Here is a 20,623-nt window from a genome sequence, read left to right on the forward strand (position 1 = left end):
CGGCTCACCACAACCTCTGCCTCCCGGGTTTAAGCGATTCTCCTGCCTCAGCCTCCCGAGTAGCTGCGATTACAGGCGTCTGCTAACACACCCGCTATTTTTTGTATTTTTAGTACAAACTAGGTTTCACCGCGTTGGCCACGCGGGTCTCAAACTCCTGACCTCAGCTGATTCACCCGCCCCAGCCTCCCAAAGTGCTGGGAGCCACCTCGCCAGGCCTAGTTTATCTGTTTTCTTAAGCACAAAACGGCCGGGTGTGGTGGCTCACGCCTGTAATCCAAGCACTTCGGAGGCCAACGCAGGTGGATCACCTGACGTCAGGAGTTCAAGACCAGCCTGACCAACATGGTGAAACCCCGTCTTTATAAAAAAAACAAGCACCAAACCACCTAGAGATTCTTTCCTGATGTCAGGCAATTGGAAGGTTGGAGCGGCTTGATTTGGGGGTTACTGAGACGTGTGTGACCTCTGAAGAAAACCACACCCACCTGTCCATCTAGCACTTTCAAACAGGCTCCCTGCGCTTACACATTTCCCGCAGGCTTCGCGTTCCTGTAGAAAACAGCCGCAGGGGTTTAGACACCCACGTAACTTATCAAATACATAAGCACAGAGAAATTCTGGCCGGGAACGGTGGCTCACGCCTGTAATCCCAGCAATCTGGGAGCCTGAGGTCGTCAGATGTTCTGAGGTCAGGAGTTTGAGACCACTCTGGCCAACATGGCAAAACCCATCTCTCCTAAAAATACAAAAATCAGCCAGGCGTGGTGGCAGAAACCTGTAATTTCAGTTCTTCAGGGGAGGCTTGAACCCAGAAGCAGAGGTTGCAGCGAGCCGAGATCACGCCACTGCACTCCAGCCTGGGCAACAGGGTGAGACTCCATCTCAAAAAAATTTTAAAAAAAATACAAAGCAGCTCTGCCCCGCCAGGGCCTTTCAGGATGCAGATTCCACGAGGGCATCTGCTTATCAGGCAGCTGTGATCTCTAATGCCCACTGGTCATTTCATAAGAGGCTGGCAGAGAAGGGTGACTGGCAGGTGGCAGGGGAGTGCCTCATTCCTCTGTCCTCGGTTCTTGGAGGGGGCGGGTGGTGAGACACACAGCTCTGCCCCCACTCCACAGCAGATGTTGTGTCTCCCATTCCCAGTTCCCGGGTGCGAGGCCCACCTGGACCCTCCTCTTCTAGGAAGGCCGTGTCTCCGCGTTCGGGAGCAGGTGGCCCCCGAGACCTCCCAGGTCAGGTGCTATTCAGGCCCAGGGAGTGTGTTGTTACCTCCCAGATAGGAAAGGAAAACGCATGAGTGTCCAAGGCTAAGTCCACGTGCAGCCCTGATTAGCGACTAATTCATTCATTCATCCCAATCCCAGTTAGCAATTCATTCATTCATCCATCCCAGTTAGCAATTCATTCATTCACCCCATTTAGGCATTCATTCAGTCACCCCAGTTAGCAATTCATTCATTCACCCCATTTAGGCATTCATTCAGTCACCCCAGTTAGCAATTCATTCATTCACCCCATTTAGGCATTCATTCATTCATCCCAGTTAGTGATTCATTTTCATCCCAGGGAGCAATTCATGCATTCACTCACCCTACTCAGCAATTCATTCATACATTCCAGAAGCATTTGCTGAGCGCATCCTGGGTGCGAGACCCAGGCACCCAGGCATCGTTCAAAGCCGGCAGACAGCACTGCCCTGCCTGTCACAGTCAGCAAGCCCGGGTCAGCTGAGGGCTCAGCACACAGAGGGCCGTCTCAGCGTCTGGACACTGTTAGCAGTCCCCGCCCGCATGGAAGGGACCTTCTTCTCCTGTAAGACAGGATTTGCGGACTTGGAACACCAGGCCTGCAGCCCCGGCCGGAGCACCTGCAAACCAACCTCATCTGGAAACAGCAGCTCCGGCTCCCTGGGCGCTGAGAACCGGCTGATGCTGGGAAATGAACTTGGGCCTCAGCAAACTCCCCACCCCCGCCCAGCCTCTGTCCCCTACTCCAGGGCCCATGCAGGGAACCTGGCTCAGTCTGGGTCCTAGCGGGAGAGCGTCAGGAATGCGCTTGGTCTCCACAGCCCTCCCCACAGCAATCTCCCGAGGTCAGACCTTTCCACGGCTCAGTGACTTCTGAGCCACCGTCTCCCCATCCAGCAGCCACCCCAGCACCCAGAGCCCGTTCCAACCGCCCTCCCCAGAGGTCAGGAATGGCCTCAGGCAGGGCTCACAGCGACACTGCACTAAGGGTTCACCCAAGTCAGGGACCACCGCCTTCCCAGTACACAAGGGACAGGAAAAGCAAGAGCGAGAAAGACAGACATGGAGAGAAAAGAAAGGAGGGGACAAGGAAGCAGAAGGAAAGAAAAAAGACACAGGGAAAGAAGAGGAGGGAGGGACGAAAATGGAAGAAGGAAGGAGACGGGGAGGAAAAAGGGAAAGAGGGAGAGACGGGGAAAGGCAGCAAATGAAAGGAAGGGGAGGGAAGAAGGAAGGGAGGGGCGGGAGAAACGGAGGAAGAGAGAAGAGGAGGAGGCAGGGAGATAGGAAAGAGAAAAAAAGGGGATGGAGGGAGAAACGGGGAAAGGAAGAAAAAGAGAGAAGGGAGAAAAAAAGGGGCAAGAGGGAAAAGTGGAGAAAGGACGGAGGGAGAGAAGAAAAAAAAGAAAAAAGGAGGAGGAGGGACGAAAGACGGAGGCAGGGCGGGAGGGACTAAAGGAAAAGGGAAGGAAGGCCGGGCGCGGGGGCTCAGCCTGTTATCCAGCACTTTGGGAGGCTGAGGAGGGCGCATCCCCTGAGGTCAGAAGTTACAGACCAGCCTGGCCAACATGGTGAAGCCCCGTCTCTACTAAAAATGACAAAAATTAGCCGGGCGTGGTGACACACAACTGTAATCTCAGCTACTCAGGCGGCTGAGACAGGACAGTCGCTTGACCCCGGGAGGTGGAGGTTGCAGTGAGCCGAGATTGAGCCACTGCACTCCAGCCTGGGCCACGGACCCAGACTCCTTCTTAAAAAATCCCGCGGTGACTCAAGCCTGTAATCCCAGCACTTTGGGAGGCCGAGGCGGGTGGATCACAAGGTCAAGAGATCGAGACCATCCTGGTCAAGGTGAAACCCCGTCTTTACTAAAAATACAAAAATTAGCTGGGGATGGTGGCGCGTGCCTGTAGTCCCAGCTCCTCGGGAGGCTGAGGCAGGAGAATTGCCTGAACCCAGGAGGCGGAGGCTGCCGTGAGCCGAGATCGCGTCATTGCACTCCAGCCTGGGTGACAAGAGCGAAACTCTGTCTCCAAATAAATAAATTAAAAAAGGGAGAATAAAAAAGAAAAGAAAAATGGGGGAGACGGGGAAAATCAGAGAGAAAGGGAACAGGGAAATGGAAATAAAGAGGAAAGGGGAAGGAGAAAAACAAAGGAGGGAGAGAGGAAGAAAAAAACAGAAAGGAGGGGAGAAAAGAAAGTAAGGAGGGATGGAGGGAGACAGGAAAGAAAAACAGGGCAGGACAGATGGAGGAAAGGCTCTACGCGGTGGCTCACACTTGTCATCGCTGCACTTTCGGAGGCCAAGGCCGGCAGATCAAGAGGTCAGGAGATCGAGACCAGCCTGACCAAGATGGTGAAATCCCTTCTCCTAAAAACAAAAAAAAAAAGGCGAGAGAAAGACAAAGGAAGAGGAGATGGGAAATGAAAGAAGAAAAGGAGACGGAAGGAAGAAAAGAGAGGAAAAGCAGGGACAGAAAGATGGAAAGAGGGAGAGAGGAAGGAGGGAGGAAAGGAGAACGAGGGAGAAGAGAAAAAGGGGAGACAGAGAAAGGAGGGAGGGAGATGGGAAATGAAAGGAAAAGGGAGGGAAGGAAGGAAAGAGTAAGAGGGAGGGAGGAAAAAGAGAGAGAGAGAGAGAGAGAGACAGAGGGAGAAAAAGGAGGGAGGGAGGAAAAAAATACAGGAAACAGCCAGCCGTGCTGGCTCACGCCTGTAATCCCAGCGCTTTGGGAGGCTGAGGCGGGCGGATCACCTGAGGTCAGAAGTTCCAGACCAGCCTGACCAATATGGTGAAACCCCGTCTTTAAGAATAAAAACATATTTTTTAAAAAAAAGAAAGAAAAAAAAAGGAAAGACGGAGGAAGAAAATAAGGAAAAAAAAAGGAAAGGACGGAGGAAGGAAATAAAAAGAGGGAGCAGAATAGAGAAAAAGGGGAGAAAGAGAAGAGGAAGGGAGATGGGAAATGAAAGAAAGGAAGAGGGAGGGAAGGAAGGAAAGGGAGGGAAAGGGGGGAGGGAGGGAAAGCAGGGAGCGAGACACGGAAAGAGGCAGAAAAAGGAGGAAGGGGAAAAGAGGAAAAGAGCAAAGGCAGGGAGGGAAGGAGGGAGCCAGAAAGGAGAAAACGCAGTAGGAGGAGGCTGAAAAGGCGGGAGGAAGGAGGGAGGGAGGAGGCCGGGAAGAGAGAGGAGGATGGACGGCGAGCCCCAGCCGGGCAGACACAGGGAGACGGCGGGTGCCCCGGGCAGGTGGGCGCGGCCAGGGACCCCCCAGGCAGGCCGCGGAAGGCACCGCGGGGTCAAAGGTCAGAGGCCCAGGGACCCACCCCCGCGCCTCGCACAGGCCGGGCGCGGGGTCCCAGTTCCGAGGCGGGACCGAACCGCCGCAGGCCTCACGCGGGCAGGGGCCAGGGTCTCCCGACGCGCCACCCTGGAGACGGAGGAGTTGGGGGAGGGGGGAGTCCCACCAGCTTGAAGGTCAAGGGTCAAAGGTCGGGGATAGGGGAACCACGTGTAGTGCGTCCCGGCGAGATCGCCGCGGCCTCCGGGAGAAAGCGGACGGCGCTCTCGGAAGTCACCTCCAACGGGATGGACTCCTGACTCCGCAGACGCCCGGCCGCCCACTCGAGCACCGGCAACGCCGTGACCTTCACAAGGTCAAGTTTGCTGCGGACGCCTCTACACATCCCCCCCCAGCCCCTACTGCGCATGGGCGGGGTCGGGCTCCCGGCATACCTCACGGTGCGGGGCGCGGCGTCGCCCGGGAGCGCAGCCAATGGGCGCCGTACGCTGGTGCGCCGGGCGGGCCGCGGCGCGGTACCCGGCAGCCCTCGAGGGCGAGGTACGCAGGCTGAGGGAGGGGCGTGGCCGGGCGACGCAGCCAATGAACGCAGCGCGCGGGGGCGCGGGGCGGGGAGTGGGTGTGGCGTCGGCGTCTTAGCGGCTGCGTGCTGGTAGCCCCATCCTTTCGGTCCCGGCGGCGGCAGGGCTGATCCAGAGACACCTTCCCTTGACTCTCCTCGCCCGCTCTCCGGCTGTCCACCCGCCCCGCTGCCCGCCCCGCCACCATGACGGAACAGGCCATCTCCTTCGCCAAGGACTTCCTCGCCGGAGGCATCGCCGCCGCCATCTCCAAGACGGCCGTGGCCCCGATTGAGCGGGTCAAACTGCTGCTGCAGGTGGGGAGACGCGGGCGCGGCCGCCCCGCGGCGAGGGGATGGGAACCGGGTGGCCTGGCCGGGCGGGTCGAGGTCAGCCGGCCCTGCAGGCAGGCACCGGAAGTGGAAGGCCGCGGGCGCTTTGTCCACGCGCCGCCGGCTTCCGGGGCCTGCGTCACGTGATTGTTGCCGCAGGGGTGGGGACCTCACGCGTGCGCACTGGGCCCGGCGGGAGGGGGAAATGAGGTGCGGGCCGCACGGCGCATGAACGTGAACCTGCGGCGAGCGGGTCTTGACCTTGAACTCGTCATCCTGCAGATTCGCGGGACTCAGACCACCCCTGCTGGCCAGTGTCTGCTCTGCACCCTCCTCCGAGAATGGCGACTCTAAGGCCAACGGGGCGGCGAGCCTGCCGGCAGGTGTCCTGGAATAGCCAGCGTGTGGTTCTGCTGGTTCTTAACCCCTTCGTAGCCCATTTGCGCCATTTTCATGCAGAGCAATGCTTGTTTTTATCTCTTGCATCCAAGTGTCAATAACACTTTGAAGTGTTATTAAAAGTGGCATGATGGGGCCGGGCGTGGTGGCTCACACCTGTAATCCCAGCACTTTGGGAGGCCAAGGCAGGTGGATCACGAGGTCAGGAGTTCAAGGCCACCCTGGCCAACATGGTGAAAGCGCGTATCTATCACGGATTTTAAAAATATTAGCCGGGTGTGGTGGCCGTTGCCTGTAGTCCCAGCTACTCGGGAGGCTGAGGCAGGAGAATGACTTGAACCCGGGACGCGGGGGGGGGGGTTGCCGTGGGCAGAGGTCACGCCACTGCACTCCAGCCTGGCAACAGGGTCAGGCCACGTCTCAAAAAAACAATAAACTGGCATCATGGTTAGGGACATTGCTGATGAGGATGTCATTGGTAGCTGCACTCCCGGTGATACTGGGAATCGGACTAACAGGCTTGGTTCTAGGGACAGGTGTGGTCTGAGCCTGGTGGCTCCCGCCTGCCATCTCAGCGCTTTGAGAGGCCTGCAGAAGATGGCTTGAGGCCAGCCACGGCGACAGAGAAAGACCCCACCTCAAAAAAAAGTTTTTTTGTCATTTAACAAAGCAGAGAGGCCCTGGGGGGAGGATCGCTTGAGCCCAGGAGTTTGCAAATAGCCAGGACAACATAGCAAGACCCCCACTTCTAAAAACGAATTACTTTTTTTTGAGATGGGAGTTTCTTGGGTTTGTAGCCCAGGTTCAAGCGATTCTCCTGGCTCAGCCTCCCGAGAGGCTGGGATTACAGGCCTACACCACTATACCCAGCTAATTTTTGTATTTTTAGTAGAGACGGGGTCTGGCCAGGCTGGTCTCTTAACTCCTGACCTCCAGGTGATCCGCCCACCTCAGCCTCCTAAAGTGCTGGGATTACAGGTGGGAGCCACTGCAGCCAGCCAGGAAAATTTTTTAAGCGTAGCAGCGTGGGGTGTCCCAGCCCTTTGAGAGGCCCAGGGAGGATCATCTGAGCCTCGGTAGCTTGAGACTAGCTTGGGCAATATAGCAACACTCCATCTCTAGAAATAATTTTTTGAGTTAGTGAGGTTTCATGGCTGCGCCCCTGTAGGCCCAGGTACTCAGGAGACTGAGGTAGGAGGATGACAGAATGCAGCATTTGGAGGCTGTGGCAGTGAAGTACGTGAGACCATGTCTCTTTAAAAAACAAACAGAAAACGGTTCAGTGACTCACAACTGTAATCCCAACACTTTAGGAGGCTGAGGAACACCTGCGGTCAGGAGACTGAGGCCAGCCTGACCAACATGGTGAACCCCGTCTCTACTAAAAATACCAAAAATTAGCTGGGAATGGTGGTGGGCACCTGTAGTCCCAGCTACTGGGGAGGCGAGGCAGGAGAATCTCTTGTTGAACTGAGAGGCAGAGATTGCAGTGAGCCGAGATCACGTCACTGCACTCCAGCCTGGCAACTGAGTGAGACTCTGTCTCAAAAAAAAAAGGAGAGAAAGAAAGGGGCTTGTCCAGGTGAAAGGCACAAGGACAACTTACCATTAATGCCCGCATGGGAGTTCTGTCTCCCAACCTCGGGTGATGCGGCCGCCTCGGCCTCCCGGAGTGCTGTGAGTACAGGCGTGAGGCACCACACTCAGTGACCCAGGCTAATTTTTTGATTTGTTTTGTTTTTTTCCCTGAGAGTATTCCAGGTAACACAAGGTAATTTTCTAAACAGGATGCACCCTGGCTCGGTGCCTGGCTCACACCTGTAATCCCTGCACTTCCCCAGCTACTCAGGAGGCTGAGGCAGGAAAATCGCTTGAACCCGGGAGGTGGAGGTTGCAGTGAGTCAAGAACGTGCCATTGCACTTTTGCTTGGGCAGCAAGAGTGAAACTGTCTCAAAAAGGCGGGCATGGTGGTTTACGCCTGTAATCCCAGCATTTTGAGAGGCCGAGGTGGTCGGATCACCTGAGGTCAGGGGTTCCAGACCAGCCTTGCCAACATGGAGAAACCCTGTCTCTACTAAAATACAAAATTAGTCGAGTGTGGTGGTGAGTGCCTTTAATCCCAGCTACTGGGGAGGCTGAGGCAGGAGAATTGCTTGAACCCGGGAGGTGGAGGACGCAGTGAGCCGACATTGCACCATTGCACTGCAGCCTGGGCAACGAGAGCAAAAATTTGTCTCAAAAACAAAAGGGGAGTGCCGTGTCTAGTGGGGCTGTTTCTGGGTGGTTGGGCACAGGAGTGGTCTGAATGCACGAACGCCCTGTGCGCCCCCAGGTCCAGCACGCCAGCAAGCAGATCGCCGCGGACAAGCAGTACAAGGGCATCGTGGACTGCATCGTCCGCATCCCCAAGGAGCAGGGCGTGCTGTCCTTCTGGAGGGGCAACCTGGCCAACGTCATCCGCTACTTCCCCACGCAAGCCCTCAACTTCGCCTTCAAGGATAAGTACAAGCAGATCTTCCTGGGGGGCGTGGACAAGCACACGCAGTTCTGGCGGTACTTTGCGGGCAACCTGGCCTCTGGCGGGGCGGCCGGCGCCACCTCCCTCTGCTTCGTGTACCCCCTGGATTTCGCCAGAACCCGCCTGGCCGCCGACGTGGGCAAGTCGGGCACGGAGCGCGAGTTCCGCGGCCTGGGAGACTGCCTGGTGAAGATCACCAAGTCCGACGGCGTCCGCGGCCTGTACCAGGGCTTCAGCGTCTCCGTGCAGGGCATCATCATCTACCGCGCCGCCTACTTCGGCGTCTACGACACGGCCAAGGGTACGTGACTGAGGCTGCCGCGCGGCGGCCTGAGGCTGGGGCTTCACACGCACATTGCTGCAGGGCCGGCTCCTCCTGAGGCCTCGCTCCTGGGCCTGCAGAGGCCGTCTTCTCCCCGTGTCCTCAAGCGGTCGTCCCTCTGTGTCTGTGCCCTCACCTCTTCTGTTGATATCTCCGAGTCCATTTCAGGCTGCTGTCACAGAACACCATAGACTGGGTGGCTTAGAAACAGCAGACGTTGATTCTCCGACAGTCCTGGAGGCGGGAGGTCTGAGATCCAGGTGCGGGCAGGGCCGGCTCCTCCTGAGGCCTCTCTCCTGGGCTTGGAGACGCTGTCTTCTCCCCGTGTCCTCACAGGGTCGTCCCTCTGTGTGTGTGTCTGTCCTCATCTCTCTTTAGAAGAGAACTAGGCCCATAGGATCGCGGCCTGCCCTACTGACCTCCTTTAGACTTAAAGATCTTATATGCAAGGACAGCTGCATTCTGAGGTCTGGGGGTGGGGGCTGGGACTTCAGTTTGTGGATTTCAAGGACACGGTGTAAGTCTCATAGTAACCGTGACCGTTCAGAAGGTCAGGCCCAGGCCTGCGGAAATAAAGGCTCCCACAATGTGGCAGAAACACCTCGGGTAGGTCACCTGCCCTGACATGGCAGAAACACCTGCACGTGGCCCTGTGCTCTTCCTCACACAGGCCTCACCCGGCCTCTGGGGCTGTCTTACCGGACTCCGGCAGGCGGCAGGTGGCATTTCCCCCTCCTGGCCCTGCTCCAGCTCTGGGGGTCCTGGCAGAGCTCGGGTGGCACTGCAGGCGCCGTCAGGTGACATGCCGTTTCCCCACAGGCATGCTGCCCGACCCCAAGAACACACACATCGTGGTGAGCTGGATGATCGCGCAGACGGTGACGGCTGTGGCCGGCGTGGTCTCCTACCCCTTCGACACGGTGCGCCGGCGCATGATGATGCAGTCAGGCCGCAAAGGAGGTACCGCGCGGGCTGAGGTGGCCGTAAGGGGAGCCAGGGGCTCCTGGGCATGGGCCCGTGGGAGGCCGGGGCCTGTTAGCAGTGGCGTGTCACACAGTAACCCTGCGATGTGGAAGCGTTTTCCTGCATGATCAGCTTCGGATCTTTTTGAGATTTCATGGTCCAGGCAGTAATCTCAAAATCCCACCTCCCAGGACCACTGGTTACATACGCACCCTTGATCCTGCCCTCTCTGCCTGGATGCAGGGGGAGCTGGGGGCTCCCCGGGTGGGGCCTCAAGTCCACTGTCAAGTCATCGAGGAGACAGTGGCTTAGGAGGACGGCTTGAGCTGGGGGCACTCGGTGACCAGGGCCTCAGTTTCCGCCCCATAATCAGAACTGTAGTTCAGGCGTCTGGGATGTCCCTTCTATGAAGCATCTGCGGGGGTCCAGGTGGCGTCCGCGTCCCGAGGGACGTGCGGCGATGCCCTGACTCTGCCTCTCGTTGCAGCTGACATCATGTACACGGGCACCGTCGACTGTTGGCGGAAGATCTTCAGAGACGAGGGGGGCAAGGCCTTCTTCAAGGGTGCCTGGTCCAACGTCCTCCGCGGCATGGGGGGCGCCTTCGTGCTGGTCCTGTACGACGAGCTGAAGAAGGTCATCTAAGGGTGCGGCGTCACACGCACACATACACACGCACACACACATACACACACCCCAACACAACCACGTAGAATCCTCAACCGAGCGGACCATCAACCTTCCAGAAATTCCAGTCTCTTTCCCAGCCGGATCCTGCGTGCAGACAGCCAGGGAAGGTTCTAGAAAAGGGGGCACACTGTGATCCAGCCATCCATGCCCGATTCCATGTCTTGATCACGGGGGGAGGGAACCATGGCTTCCTCTCGGGCCCCGGGTGAGACACTCCAGTGCTCAGACCTGCAGTCCAGATGCTTGTAGGACCCAAGTCGTGTTTAACTATTTATTTAAAACAAGAGAACCATGTCTTCTGTTTGTACGTAAGCGTTGCCCCTCCTTTGCACAGCAGGGTACTTGTACATAGCTTCCACGTGTGGCAGTTTCACTGCAAAACAGTACAGCGCAGAGCAGGGCACCCGCCTGGGCTCCAGAACTGGGCACTGGGTCCAGGGACACGGCGGGGCCGTGCACTCTCCCCCCATTTCCCTGGCCTGGGTGCTGCCTCCCAGCACGCCGGGGACAGAGGCCGGTGTCCCAGCTGGGAAGGGGTGGTGTTGAAACAAGGCTGAGGAGGCGGGCTCCCCAGTAGATGGCGAGACCCCCACGACGGCTGTCCTGACTGCCTTTTGTGAAACCGTTTGTACGGCCCTAACACCTTGGGTTGCTTACAAATTGCACGCCTCACAGCTCCGGAGGCTGAAGTCCAGGAATAGAGGTGCCCTCTCCCTACTTTTTTTTTTTTTTTTTTTTTTTTCTGGAGGCAGTCTCATTCTGTCACCCAGGCTGGGAGTGCAGTGGCATGATCTCGGCTCACCACAGCCTCCACCTCCCAGGTTCAAACCATTCTCCTGCCTCCGTCTCCTCGGTAGCTGGGACTACGGCCACCTAATTTTTGCGTTTTTAGTAGAGATGCGGTTTCACCGTATTAGGCCGATCTTGAACTGACCTCAGTGGTCCACCCGCTTCAGCCTCTCAAAGTGCAGGGATTACAGGCGTGAGCCACAGCGCCTGGTGTCATGTTCGTATTGTTAGTTGGGATGGGGTTTCACATTAGGCTGCTCTGAACTCACTTCAAGTGGCCCGCCCACCTTGTCCTGTCAAACTGATGGGATTTCAGGCGTGAGCCACCACTCCTGTCCTGGAGTCCCTTTTACAAGGGTACTAATCATCCATGAGGGGTCCCTGCCTCATCTCTTCCCAGAGACCCCCCCACTTCCAACATCATCGCTTTGGACAGAAGTTTCCAACCTGAATCTGGGTAAACTGAGGCAGGCCTGCCCCCCCTCCCCCCGAATTCCCTGTCCATCTGCTGCCATCTCAGGACCATGGAGCCTCCATTCCAGCCTTGAGTGGAGTGAGGGTCCCCACCGTGGAAGCTGCCTTCCCTGTGCACCAGGAAGGGTACTAACCACCAAGCGCGGCAGCTGCGTCCCAGCTCTTGCACTAAACAGTCATTGCAGGGGAAGAAATGCCCGTGTTGAGTCTCCATCAGCCTCAACATGGGACCTTCATGGTGTCAGCCCATGGCTGGGACAGACTGCAGCCACGGTGTTCCAGGAGAGCAGTGGGCTGTCCGGAAAGCTGGGTTGCAAAAGGTGTGGGCAAGTCACTCTCACCCTTCCTGGAGAGCAGTGGTGCGATCCCGTATCACTGCGGCCTCGGCCTCCCAAGTGGCTGGGATTACAAGCGCCTGACGTCATACCCGGCTAATTCTGTATTTTTGGTAGAGGCAACATTTCACTGTGTCGGCCAAGATGTTCTCAACCTCCTGACCTCGTCAGACTCCCAGAGTGCTGTAATGACTCCCAGCCTGGCCGACATGGTGCAGCCCCATCCCTATTAAGAACACAAAACTAGCTCGCATGGTGGCACCTGCCAGTAATCCCAGCTAATTGGGAGGCCGAGGCAGGAGAATCGCTTGAACCTGGGAGGTAGGTGGAGGTTGCTGTGAGCTGAGACCCCCCACCACTGCACTGCAGCCTGGGGGGAAAAGCGAGACTGACAAAAAAAATCCATGGGGCTGGGCACAGTGGCTCATGCCTGTAATCCCAGCGCTTTGGGAGGCCGAGGTGGGTGGATCACGAGGTCAAGACATCGAGACCATCCTGGTCAGCGTGGTGAAACCCCGTCTCTACTAAAAATACAAAAAAATTAGCTGGGCATGGTGGCGCGTGCCTGTAATCCCAGCTACTCGGGAGGCTGAGGCGGGAGAATTGCCTGAACCCAGGAGGCAGAGGTTGCGGTGAGCCGAGATTGTGCCATTGCACTCCAGCCTGGGTGACAAGCGAAACTCCGTCTCAAAAAAAAAAAAAGTTCACAGTTCCTTCCTGTGGAATTAACGGGGCAGCTTCCACTGGCTCCTCAGGGGGTGTCGGGTTTGTTTTCTGAGTTTTACTCTTGGTCAGGCTGCAGCGCAATGGTGCAGTCTCAGCTCACTGCAACCCCAGCCTCCCGAGTAGGTGGGATTAGAGGCACCCCCGCCCCCCCCCACCATGCCCGGCTAATTCGGTGTTTTTAGTAGACATGGGGTTTCTCCGTGTTGTTCAGGCTGGTGTTGAACTCCCGACCTCAAGTGATTCAAACGGCCAGTCCTGCACAGTCTGGAAATGCTGTCTCTCAGCAAGCCGCGTGGTGGAGGTAACTTCGTAGGAAATAGCACATGATGGCACAGCTCGGGGAGTGAGTCGAGAACTACGCAAGTCACAGTTCTTAGGAGCAGTGGCTCAGCCTGTCATCCCAGCACTTTGGGAGCCTGAAGCAGCTAGATCACCTGGGGTCGGGAGTTCAAGACCAGCCTGGCCAAGATGGTGAGACCCCCGCCTCTACTAAAAACACAAAACTAGCTGGGCATGGTGGCCCATGCCTGTAATCCCAGCTACTGGGAGGCTGAGGCAGGAGAATCACTTGAACCTCAGAAGTGGAGGTTACATTGAGCCAAGGTCATGCCATTGTACTCCAGCCTGGGCAACAAGAGTGAAACCCCTCCTTTAAAAAAAATCTCAGAGGCCAGGCATGGTGGCTGAAGCCTGTAATCCCAGCACTTTCTGAGGCCGAGGCGGGTGGATAATGAGGTTGAGATGGAGACCATCCTGGTAACATGGTGAAACCCCGTGTCTACTAAAAATAGAAAAATTAGCTGGGCACGGTGGCGTGTGCCTGTAGTCCCAACTACTTGGGAGGCTGAGGCAGGAGAATTGTCTGAACTCAGGAGGTGGAGGTTCCGGTGAGCCGAGATCGCGCCATTGCACTCCAGCCTGGGTAATGAGAGAAACTCTGTCTCAAAAAGAAAAAAAGGTCTGAGAAAAAGTCATGGTTCCTTCCTTCCACTGGCTCCCTGGGTGGGTTCCCTGTTTTTGGTGTTAGATCTGCAGGCATTGATTGGGATCATCCCCCGGGGCTGCAGGGGGCTGCCAGGCACCCTCCTTGCCAGCATCACGGTGTCTGGATTCTCTCTCCCTTTACCAGGATGCCCCAGCCTGGCCGTCTGACCTCCCCTGACATGTCCTGTGGCTCCATGCGCCCGTTTTCAGTTTGACCCTCACTGGGGTACTGGGTGCAGCCCAAGGCCTCACACTCAGCAGAGGCCAAGTCAGGAAGACCCCATATCTGGGAGACGGGGCCTGGGGAGGGGATGGGAAGTGAAGCCAGCGTCCAGCTCTGGGGCACAAGGGCAGGGACACAGGTCTGGGCACAGAAGAGCCCAGGGTGGCCTCAGGCTGTCAGCATGACAACCTGCCAGGGCACAACCCCCACCGGATACGGGCAGCTCCTGTCACCTGCGGGTAGAAAGGTGCGCGTACGCAGCTTGTTTAGGGCTGTAAGGTGGCTTTGAAAGACACCACCAGCGCAGCCAGGCGCAGTGACTCACGCCTGTCAGCCCAGCACTTGAGAGGCCGAGGCAGGCAGATCGCCTGAGGTCAGAAGTTCAAGACCAGGCTGACCAACATGGTGAGATCCTGTCTCTACTAAAAAAAAAAAAATTAGCTGGGCACAGTGACGCACGCCTGTAATCCCGGCTACTCAGGAGACTGAGGCAAGAAAATTGGACTGGGGAGACGGAGATTGCAGTGAGCCAAGATTGCCATTGCACCCCAGCCTGGGCAACAGAGGGCGATGCCAGCATCCAGGGTCCTGTGTACAACCCAGGGCTGGAGAGGACTGAAAGGCCGGGCCTGGCGTCTCACACACTCAGAAAGCAGCAAAACAAATATGCCTCTCAGAAGTGGCTGGTCGCGGTGGCTCACGCCTGTAATCCAAGCACTTTGGAGACCAAGGCGGTCAGATCACCCGAGGTTGTGAGTTCAAGACCAGCCCTGACCAACACGGTGAAACCCCGTCTTTAAAAAAAAAAAAAATACAGAAGGACTGGAAGACCTTGTTATAAAATGCTGGAGGCCGGGCACGGTGGCTCACATCAGTAATCCCAGCACTTGGACAGGCCGAGGGGGGCAAATCACCTGAGGCCGGGAGTTCGAGACCAGCCTGGCCAACATGGCAAAACCCCGTCTGTATCCAAAAATACAAAACTTAGCTGGGAGCAGTGGCTCATGCCTGTAAACCCAGCACTTCGGGAGGCCGAGGCGGGTGGATCACGAGGTTAGGTGTTCGAAACCAGCCTGGCCAACATAGTGAAAACCCGTCTCTACTAAAAATACAAAAAAAAAAAAAATAGCCGGAACTAGTGGTGGGCACCTGTAATCCCAGCTACTTGGGAGGCTGAGGCAGAACAATCACTTGAACCCAGGAGGCAGAGGTTGCAGTGAGCCAAGACCACACCACTGCACTCCAGCCTGGGCGACAGAGGGAGACTTCGTCTCCGAAAAACAAAATTTAGGCAAGTGTGTCGGTGCATTCCTGTAATCCCAGCTACTTGGGAGGCTGAGGCAGGAGATGCTTGAACCCGAGAGGCAGAGACTGCAGTGAGCCGAGATCGCACCAGTGCACTCCAGCCTGGACCACAGCCACACTCTGAATCAAAAACCAAGCACTTGAAACAGGCTCTCTGGTGTTGGAGGGATGTGGCTGAATCCGAGACAGGGACCAGTGAGTGGGTAAAAAACCAGTTTATTGTGAAATAAACACACACAGTTCTGTTCTTTCCTCTTCCCAGCAGCTTGGGACTGAACAGCAGGGGCCTCTCCTGTGTCCACCAAGGTCAGGAACGTGCGTCCAGCACCCAGTCTGTGCGGGCACCTGGACCGGCCAGGGAGAAGCAGGCAGCACTGACGGGCCCTGAGCCGGGTCTCAGGTTTTCTCCACGACCTGTATCTCCGTCACTGGGCACTCCTCCAGGCCGGCTCTGCCCACCTCCCAGACCACCTGCAGAGATGGGAGAGGTGGGGTTAAGCCATGTTGGCCAGGCGGGCATGGTGGCTCAAGCCTGTCATCCCAGCACTTTGGGAGGCCAAGGCAGCTGACCGCCTGAGGTCAGGAGTTCAAGACCAGCCTGGCCTACATGGCTTAACCCCACCTCTACTAAAAATACGGAAATTAGCCGGGTGTGGTGGCACATGCTTGTAATCCCAGCCACTCGGGGCTAAGGCAGGAGTATGGCTTGAACCTGGGAGGCGGAGGTTACAGTGAGCTGAGATCGCGCCATCGCACTCCAGCCTGGGCAACAGAGGAGGTGCTGTCTCAAAAAAATAAAATAAAATAAACGGTAAGGCCGGGTGAGTCGCACACCCACACAAGACAAGCAATGTCCCAATTCTCGGGGACTGTGTAGTCTCAAACCTGCTCTGCCCTGGGGTGCAGGGTGCTGTGACTGCCCGTGATCATGGTGGGCTGGGAGGCCAGCGTCCCCCGCTCCCTTCATTCTGCAGCTTCTCCCAGCCGCCCACCTATGCCGCTGGATAAGCATCCCGCCTCCCGTACCAGCTCTTCTCACTCCTTGTCCAGCGGAGTGGTCTTCATTCACTGCAGCCTCCACCTCCTGGGTTCAAGCAGTCCTCCTGCCTCAGCCTCCCAAGTAGCTGGGATCACAGGCCTGAGCCACCACGCCCAGCAATTTTGTTTTGTTTTTTGAGACAGAGTCTTGCTCTGTGGCCCAGGCTGGAGTGCAGTGGTGTGATCTCAGCTCACTGCAGCCTCCGCCTCCCGGGTTCAAGCAGTCCTCCTGCCTCAGCCTCCTGAGTAGCTGGGATTACAGGTGCCTGACACCACGCCCGGCTAATTTCTGTATTTTTAGTAGAGACGAGGTTTCACCATGTTGGCCAGGCTGGTCTCGAACTCCTGACCCCGTGATCCGCCCACCTCAGCCTTCCAAAGTGCTGGGATTACAGGCCTGAGCCACCGCGCCCAGCAATTTTGTTTTGGTTTTTGAGACAGAGTCTTGCTCTTTTGCCCAGACTGGATTGCAGTGGTGCGATCTCGGCTCACTGCAGCCTCCACCTCTTAGGTTCAAGTGATTCTCCTGTCTCAGCCTCCTGAGTAGCTGGGGTGACAGGTGCCCGCCACCATGCCTGGCAATTTTTCTATTTTTAGTAGAGATGGGGTTTTATTCACCACGTTGGCCAGGCTGGTCTCAACTCCCTGGCCTGAAGCCATCCGCCTGCCTCGGCCTCCCAAAGTGCCCGCCACACCCCCAGCTCCCTCCCTTGGCACAAAACACATCATACCAGCTTGTCGTTTCGGAAGCCGTCACCCATGGGGTCTTTCATGTGAGGGATGCGGGGAAACAGTCTCTCCATCACAAGGTACCTGGGAGGGAAGAGAAACCGCCCAGCTCTGAATCCAGCACCGAACACCTCAACAGCCGGGGGGACTCAGCCTGTCCAGAACAGGCTGTAGGGGCACCAAGTTCAAGCAAAAGACTCAAGTCACCTGCTCAGGGGGCCTGTATGTTCCCCGGCCCCGAGGCCAAGACACCCCCAGCCACCATCACAGGCAGGTACTGGAGTGTAAGGAATAGGGTGCTGGTACCCCCCCTCCCACTAAGGCAGCTCTCACAACAGCCCCCTCCCTCAGATCACTGAGGTTGTGACCTTAGCCCGCAGCTGGCAGCAAGTGCCTCCCTCTCCTCCTCCTCCACCCTCTGGGAGACAGAAGTCACCTGAAACCCATTTCACAGATTTTTTTTTTTTTTTTTTTTAGAGACAGAGTCTCGCTCTGTCGTCCGGGCTGGAGTGCGGTGGTGTGACCTCAGCTCACAGCAACCTCCGCCTCGCGGGTTCAAGCAATTCTTCTGCCTCAGCCTCCTGAGTAGCTGGGATTACAGGCACCTGCTACCATCCCCGGCTAATTTCTGTATTTTTAGTAGAGACAGGGTTTCACGGTATTGGCCAGGCTGGTCTCAAACTCCCGACCTCAGGTGATCCTCCCGCCTCGGCCTCCCAAAGTGCTGGGATCACAGGCTTCAGCCACTACGTCCGGCCTTACGGATTTTTCTTCTTTTTGGAGATAAAGTCTCATTCTGTCACCAAGGCTGGAGTGCGGTGGCCTGATCTTGGCTCACTGCGACCTCCGCCTCCCGGGTTCGAGCCATTCTCCTGCCTCAGCCTCCCAAGTAGCTGGGATTACAGGCGCCCACACCACGACCAGCTAATTTTTTTTTTTTTCTGTATTTTTAATAAAGACAAGGTTTCTCCATGTTGGCCAGGCTGGTCTCGAACTCCCCACCTCAGGTGATCCGCCTGCCTCGGCCTCCCAAAGTGCTGGGATTACAGGCGTGAGCCTCTGCGCCCGGCCCCCATTTGACAGCCAGCAAGGAGGACACAGGACCTGGGGGGACCCAGCTGGTGATCGAAAACCTGGAGTTGGCCTGCAAGAGGGATGCTATTCCCCATCCAAATGGATAGTGTTGACCTTACCTGGGCCCACCAGAGCCCTCTGCTTCACTATGTCAGGCTCACAGGGCAGGGCCGGGGAGGACCAGCCCTGCCTCCTCCACCCTGGGGGCACCCCAGTCCTACCAGAGCCCTCCGCTTCAGCTCGGCAGACGTCCTGGCAGCGGACGGCTAGGGGACGAAAACTGGCCGGGGATCTTCTGTGAATAATTCTCAAGTGTCCAGGCCTGCCGGCTCAGGCCTGTAATCCCAGCAGTGTGGGAGGCCGAGGCAGGAGGATCAGTTGAGACCAGGGGTTCGAGACCATCCTCACCAAAATAGTGAAACCCCGTCTCTACTAAAAATATAAAAATTAGCCAGTTGTGGTGGTGGGTGCCTGTACTTCCAGCTACCTGGGAGGCTGAGGCAGGAGAATCGCTTGAACCTGGGAGGCAGAGGTTGTGGTGAGCCGAGGTCGCGCCGCTGCACTCCAGCCCGGGCGACAGAGAGACTCAAAAAATAAATATATAAATGAATAAAATAATAATAACACTGTCTAGGTGTGGCTCACGCAGGGACTCAGGTGGACGACTGCATGAGGTTATAAAACGTATAAATGGTGGCTCACGACTGTCACCCCAGCACTCTGGGAGGCAGAGGTTGGCGGATTACTTGAGGTGAGGAGTTGGAGACCAGCCTGGCCAATGTGGCGAAACCCCATCTCTACTAAAAATATGAAAATTAGCTGGGCGTGTTGGCAGACACCTGTAGTCCCAGATACTTGGGAGGCTGAGGCAGGAGAATCACTTGAACCCGGGAGGCGGAGGTTGCCGTGAGCTGAGATTGCGCCACTTCACTCCAGCCTAGTGACAGAGAGACTCAAAAAATAAATATATAAGTGAATAAAGTAATAATAGTGGCCAGGCGTGGTGTCTCACGCCTGTAATCCCAGCATGTTGGGAGGCTGAGGCTGGTGGATCACCTCCATCCAGGAGATCAAGACCAGCCCGGCCAACATGGTGAAACCCCGTCTCTACTAAAAATACAAAAATTAGCCGGGCGTGTTGGCAGACACCGTAGTCCCAGATACTTGGGAGGCTGAGGCAGGAGAATCACTTGAACCTGGGAGGCGGAGGTTGTGGTGAGCCAAGATTGCGCCACTGCACTGCAGCCTGGGCTACAAAGTGAGACTCCATCTCAAAAAAACAACAAAGTTATAAATGTCCCTGTGTCCTTTGTTCAGGGGTGCTCTTCTGCCAAGACTGCCCGCAAGGTGCACGCTTGCTGAGCGATCCACTGTCTCCGTGTGGCTTTTTTCTTTTTTAAAGATAGGGTTTCACCAAGATGACCAGGCTGGTCTTGAACTCCTGACCTCAGGTGATCCAAGCATCGCAGCCTCGCAAAGCGCTGGGATTACAGGCGTGAGCCACTGCACCTGGCCTTGATGTGGATTTTCACGACATTATCAACCTGTTCCCCATAAGGGCTCACCTTTTGCAGAGCAGGACAACACAGATCAAGGCCAGCAGCGTCCCCAGCGCGATGAGCAGTGACGTCCGCCAGGCTCGGGTGTGCGGGCCCTCCTCCTGATCGCACTCTAGGGGAAAACCATGACAGGGTCAGGGACCAGGGGCCGCCCTGGGGGGACCAGGTGCCGTATGCTCTCCCCTGGGCACTGGGAAGCAGAGACGCGGCGGCCAGACGGGGTGGCATCCAGCGGGAACCTCCTCCTGACACGTGCGTTTCTCTTCACCACACAGATGACTGTCCACTGGTTCCAGGGACCTAGACTGAGCACTTACACCCCGGAAGTGACAGCCGCAGGGTACAGCCCCTCAGGGTCTACGGGTGTCATTTTGCATGGAGACATAGATGGAAGGAAAGACAGACAGAAGACACAGAGATAAGACAACAGTCCAGCTGGGCCCTGGGGACCAGTACTACCAAGGTGCACAGTCCAGTAGTGGCCCCGAATGCCTGGGTGTTCTGATATTTACTGGATACAGCGAGGGGCGCAGGGTCAGCAGAGTGAACCTCTGACCTGATTCACGGGGTCCAGCAAATCACGTGATTCCACTACAGGCCCACGTCAGCATCCTTCTACGTACTTAGCACAAACATCAAAGGCCTTTAGGATTCGTCTGTTTTTTATTTTTATATATTTTTTTGACACGGAGTCTCGCTCTGACGCCCAGGCTGGAGTGCAGTGGCGCGATCTTGGCTCACTGCAACCTCCACCTCCCAGGTTCAAGCGATTCTCCTGCCTCAGTCTCCTGAGTAGCTGGGACTACAGGCGCCTGCCACCAAGCCTGGCTAATTTTTGCTTTTTTTTTTTTTTTTTTTGAGATGAACTTTCACTCTTGTTATCCAGGCTGGAGTGTAATGGCGCGATCTCGGCTCACCGCAACCTCCGCCTCCTGGGTTCAGGCAATTCTCCTGCCTCAGCATCCCGAGTAGCTGGGACTACAGGTGCGCGCCACCATGCCCAGCTAGTTTTTTTGTATTTTTAGTAGAGATGGGCTGTCACCATG

General features: G+C 56.5%; 2 protein-coding genes across 3 annotated transcripts in view; one reads left to right on the plus strand and one right to left on the minus strand.

The window, feature by feature from the left end:
- Positions 1-5,218: 5,218 nt before the first annotated feature.
- Positions 5,219-10,650, plus strand: SLC25A6 (solute carrier family 25 member 6). The gene is made up of 4 exons (XM_078364461.1): positions 5,219-5,433; positions 8,181-8,667; positions 9,508-9,648; positions 10,139-10,650. The coding sequence occupies exons 1-4, from the start codon at positions 5,323-5,325 to the stop codon at positions 10,294-10,296; spliced, it is 897 nt and encodes a 298-aa protein (XP_078220587.1). The 5' UTR covers positions 5,219-5,322; the 3' UTR covers positions 10,297-10,650.
- A 4,727-nt stretch (positions 10,651-15,377) lies between these two features.
- IL3RA (interleukin 3 receptor subunit alpha) overlaps positions 15,378-20,623 on the minus strand; it is a 29,226-nt gene continuing 23,980 nt past the window's right edge. For both annotated transcript variants that reach the window (XM_078364459.1, XM_078364460.1), the window contains exons 10-12: positions 19,584-19,689; positions 16,947-17,028; positions 15,378-15,648 (exon numbers count right to left, since the gene is read on the minus strand). In XM_078364459.1, the coding sequence (XP_078220585.1) occupies positions 15,574-15,648; positions 16,947-17,028; positions 19,584-19,689 (263 nt within the window). In that variant the 3' untranslated portion in view covers positions 15,378-15,573. The remainder of the gene's footprint in view (positions 15,649-16,946; positions 17,029-19,583; positions 19,690-20,623) is intronic.

Source organism: Callithrix jacchus, chromosome Y (assembly GCF_049354715.1).
Source record: "Callithrix jacchus isolate 240 chromosome Y, calJac240_pri, whole genome shotgun sequence".
NCBI lineage: Eukaryota > Metazoa > Chordata > Mammalia > Primates > Cebidae > Callithrix > Callithrix jacchus.

Excerpts from the sequence above, each read along its gene's own strand:
- SLC25A6 (XM_078364461.1), top strand. The coding sequence starts at position 5,323 with ATGACGGAACAGGCCATCTCCTTCGCCAAGGACTTCCTCGCCGGAGGC. Across the intron at positions 5,434-8,180 it reads GGGTCAAACTGCTGCTGCAG|GTCCAGCACGCCAGCAAGCA; the intron begins GTGGGGAGACGC and ends GTGCGCCCCCAG. Across the intron at positions 9,649-10,138 it reads GCAGTCAGGCCGCAAAGGAG|CTGACATCATGTACACGGGC; the intron begins GTACCGCGCGGG and ends CTCTCGTTGCAG.